The sequence below is a fragment of the Papaver somniferum genome, chromosome 7, assembly GCF_003573695.1.
Source record: "Papaver somniferum cultivar HN1 chromosome 7, ASM357369v1, whole genome shotgun sequence".
NCBI lineage: Eukaryota > Viridiplantae > Streptophyta > Magnoliopsida > Ranunculales > Papaveraceae > Papaver > Papaver somniferum.
In genome coordinates this window covers 210,131,905-210,135,222 of record NC_039364.1, presented here as the reverse complement: position 1 = coordinate 210,135,222, position 3,318 = coordinate 210,131,905, and the positions used below count along the sequence as shown (strand labels likewise).

At 36.0% G+C, this 3,318-nt stretch overlaps 1 protein-coding gene across 1 annotated transcript; it reads left to right on the top strand.

Annotated features, from left to right (window-relative positions):
* Window positions 1-442: 442 nt before the first annotated feature.
* LOC113295885 lies at window positions 443-1,796 on the top strand. Its single transcript, XM_026544219.1, has 3 exons — window positions 443-487; window positions 700-845; window positions 974-1,796. The coding sequence occupies exons 1-3, from the start codon at window positions 443-445 to the stop codon at window positions 1,794-1,796; spliced, it is 1,014 nt and encodes a 337-aa protein (XP_026400004.1).
* Window positions 1,797-3,318: the final 1,522 nt, after the last annotated feature.

Here is a 3,318-nt window from a genome sequence, read left to right as displayed (position 1 = left end):
CAATTCCCTGACAAGTATTTGGGAGTCATTCTTGAACCAGGAAGAATCAAATCCACTCATTTATGGGGCATAATTGAGATGATGCAAGATAGTTTAGCTCGCTGGAAAGGTAGACTTCTTTCATTCCAAGAAAGACTGATATTAGTAAAATTTGTCTTATGCAGTTATCCCATATATACTATGGAAGTATACAGGTGGCGTAAAAAAATAATCAAGGAATGTGAAAGAATCATAAGAAATTTTCTCTGTACAGGGGGTCCTTCTACAAGAAAAGTGGTTACATTAAAATGGGATTTAATTTGCTCTCCAATGGATGAAGGAGGACTTGGTTGAAGAAGATTGGAAATACTGAATAAAGCCTTGTTGATGAAGTTATATTGGAAATTTCTAAATGGTGAAGATGAATTGTCAAAATATTTTCAAGCTAAGTATCAAGACAAGAATGGTGTTTGGATTCAGTACTATAAAAAATCCTCTATATGGCCAGGTATGCAATGGGTTGCAACTGATGTGCACAATCATTCTAGATGGATAGTGTGGAATGGAGAGAAAATATCAATTTGGAAAGAAAAATGGATAAAATAGAAATCTTTACTAGAACTTTTTCCAGAAAATCCTTTTTTAATCCAATTTCCAGATATGAAAGTTTCTGATATTTTGCTAGAGGGTGAATGGGTTATCCCAACTGAAATGCTATAGATGTTTGATATAAATGAACTCCCTGTTGCTGATAATAATGAAGATAGAAGAATTTGGAGCTTTTCCATTACTGGAGATTTCACAGTAGCTTCAGCAGTGGAGGCTATCAGAAGGAAATATCCAAAACTTCAATGGACAAAAAAAAGGTATGGAATCACTCTATCCATCCATCTATTTCTAGTAATGTGTGAAAACTGAAAAGAAGGATATGCTCCATTGATGAAAACATGAAAAAGAGAAATTTCAATCTTGCTTCTAGATGTCCCTTTTGTAGAAATGATGAAGAAAATTTAGAACATATCCTGTGGAACTGTAAGCACAGTGAGATTGTGTGGAAATGGCTAGGGGACATGTTTTGTTTTAAACACCCAAGATCTTTTGAGGATATTTTTAAATTTGTTATGCAAAAGAGCTTTGCAGTTAAAGAAATATGGTTGTCCGCTGCTTTCATTACATTGAGAGAACTCTTGTTTTTGAGGAATAAATGTGTATTTGAAAATGAAAGTTTCAATGAACAAAGTACCAAGACCAGAATTCTTAAACTTACTGCTGAGAGTGAAGTAAGAATGAAAGGCAAAATGTGGAATTCATTTTATGACTTGCAGATTCTGAAACTTTTCAACATGAGCCGTAGAAGAACTGTCTCAACAAGAATCCAAGAAATCTATTTTCTTCTCCCAGTGAACAATCAGATTCTACTTTGCTGTGATGGTGCATCAAAAGGGAACCCAGGAATGTCAGGATATGGTTTTGTTGGGAGAACTTCAAATGGTGAATGTATAGTTGCTATGGCAGGAGGTCTAGGAGTGGCTACAAACTACTTTGCAGAGGTCATGGCTTTACTGTGTGCTGAAGAATGGGCTATCAAGAATGGTAAATTGGAGGTTATATTCAGAATAGATTCCAAAGCAGTTATTAAAGCATTTACATCAGGGCACATTCCATGGTTTGCAGTTACAAGATGGAGTAAGATTACTGAAAGGTTGCAATCCTGGTGTTTTATTCACAGTTACAGAGAAGTGAATTTCTCTGCAGATTTTATGGCTAAAAAAGGAGCAAATATGGCAAGGGGAGAAAATTTACTTTTCAAAGGATGACCACCATTTCTACACACTACGGAGGTTGAAAATCAGGCTTATTACAGATTTTTCTAAGTGTGTATTCTATTTCAGTCCTTTTAGCTTTTGATTTATCAATTTTGTAAACAACCTGGTATAAAAGTCCCAGTAAGCCTAGTGGGCTTTGGTTGTATTTGTTAAACATTTTTGATTAATAAAATTTATATTACTGAGCAATTTTTTTTTTATCAAGTATCATACTTCATTGTTGTATTGTCTCGATCTCGTATCCATAGTCTATTACATAAGTTATCTTGTTGTCGTATTGTCTCGATCTTGTATCCGTAGACGATCACACGAAGTGTGAACCGATTTTTTATATTGTCTCGACTCAGTCCATAAACAATCACTTTCGGTAGAGGACTTATAGGTGGATAAATAAAAGATTATGGTGTATTTGGGTATCCTCGTCTTTTCAAATATTGACTTAAACTTATTTCATTCCTAACGTATCTTTCAAGTCGTGCTATATTGAAAACATAACATGTGAAGTTGTGTATAAATAATACTCTAGTGATGGTGGTTTTTAGTTCAGGGTTAAAACTGTAAAAACCTATATTTATGTGCCTTTGTTCGGCAAAGAAATAAAGCCATTTAAAGGTGATGAGTGCATACGCCTCTCCGCTTACATATGTACTGAGCAACTCAATATACTATATATACAAAATTTATTTAGAATAATGTTAGTCGCAACTCCCAGGTATTCTATAAATTTTATTGAACTCTCGCCTGCGTTATTCACTAATGCATGGCTTGCTGAGTATTTACCCTATGTTATGTTCTCAGCTGAACTCTTAATATTTACATGATATGATAACTAATGTTTGTTCTCAACTGAGCAGCATGAGTTTCCCGAAGTGTCAGGATTAAGATATGCATGAAAGTACTCAATCAGAAGTACGCAAGCTGCGCTACTCTCTGAGATAAAAATTAGTGATTTTGTATCAACGCGCAAAATTCACCAAATTTGATTAATTTTGTGTCAGCTCGCAAAATTCAATTTTTCTAACCTAATTTTATCAATTTTAAAAAATTAAGTTTTTGCGGCATGCGCAATATCTCGATCCCTATTGGTCGAAGCTAAACCTATGCAAACTAGGAAATTGGTCCATCATGGAACTAGTAGTAGCATTAAAAGTTGGAAAACATGAAATAAAGGGGAAACTGCGACAAGTGAAGGCACCAGCCAAAGGGGCGCGTCCACACCACTTGGCCGGCCTAGCTTGCGTCGTCTATCACCGACCGACCATGCCCCATGTTGCTGGCCGCCAGTCCCTCTTTCCCATCGACCAATCATATTGCTCCAAAGCTGTAACCATCACTTTTAATTAAAAGTGGAAGTAGGTTGGTCGATGTGCTTACAATTCTTAAGAAATTAGATCTTGACCGTCCAAAACGGTCGCAAATTGATCGTAACCACACAACTTGATAAGCTTCGTTAGCTAGTATGACCAAATAAGTCCCAAGGCACTCACCGACGGGCCCACTTCTATTCCAACCA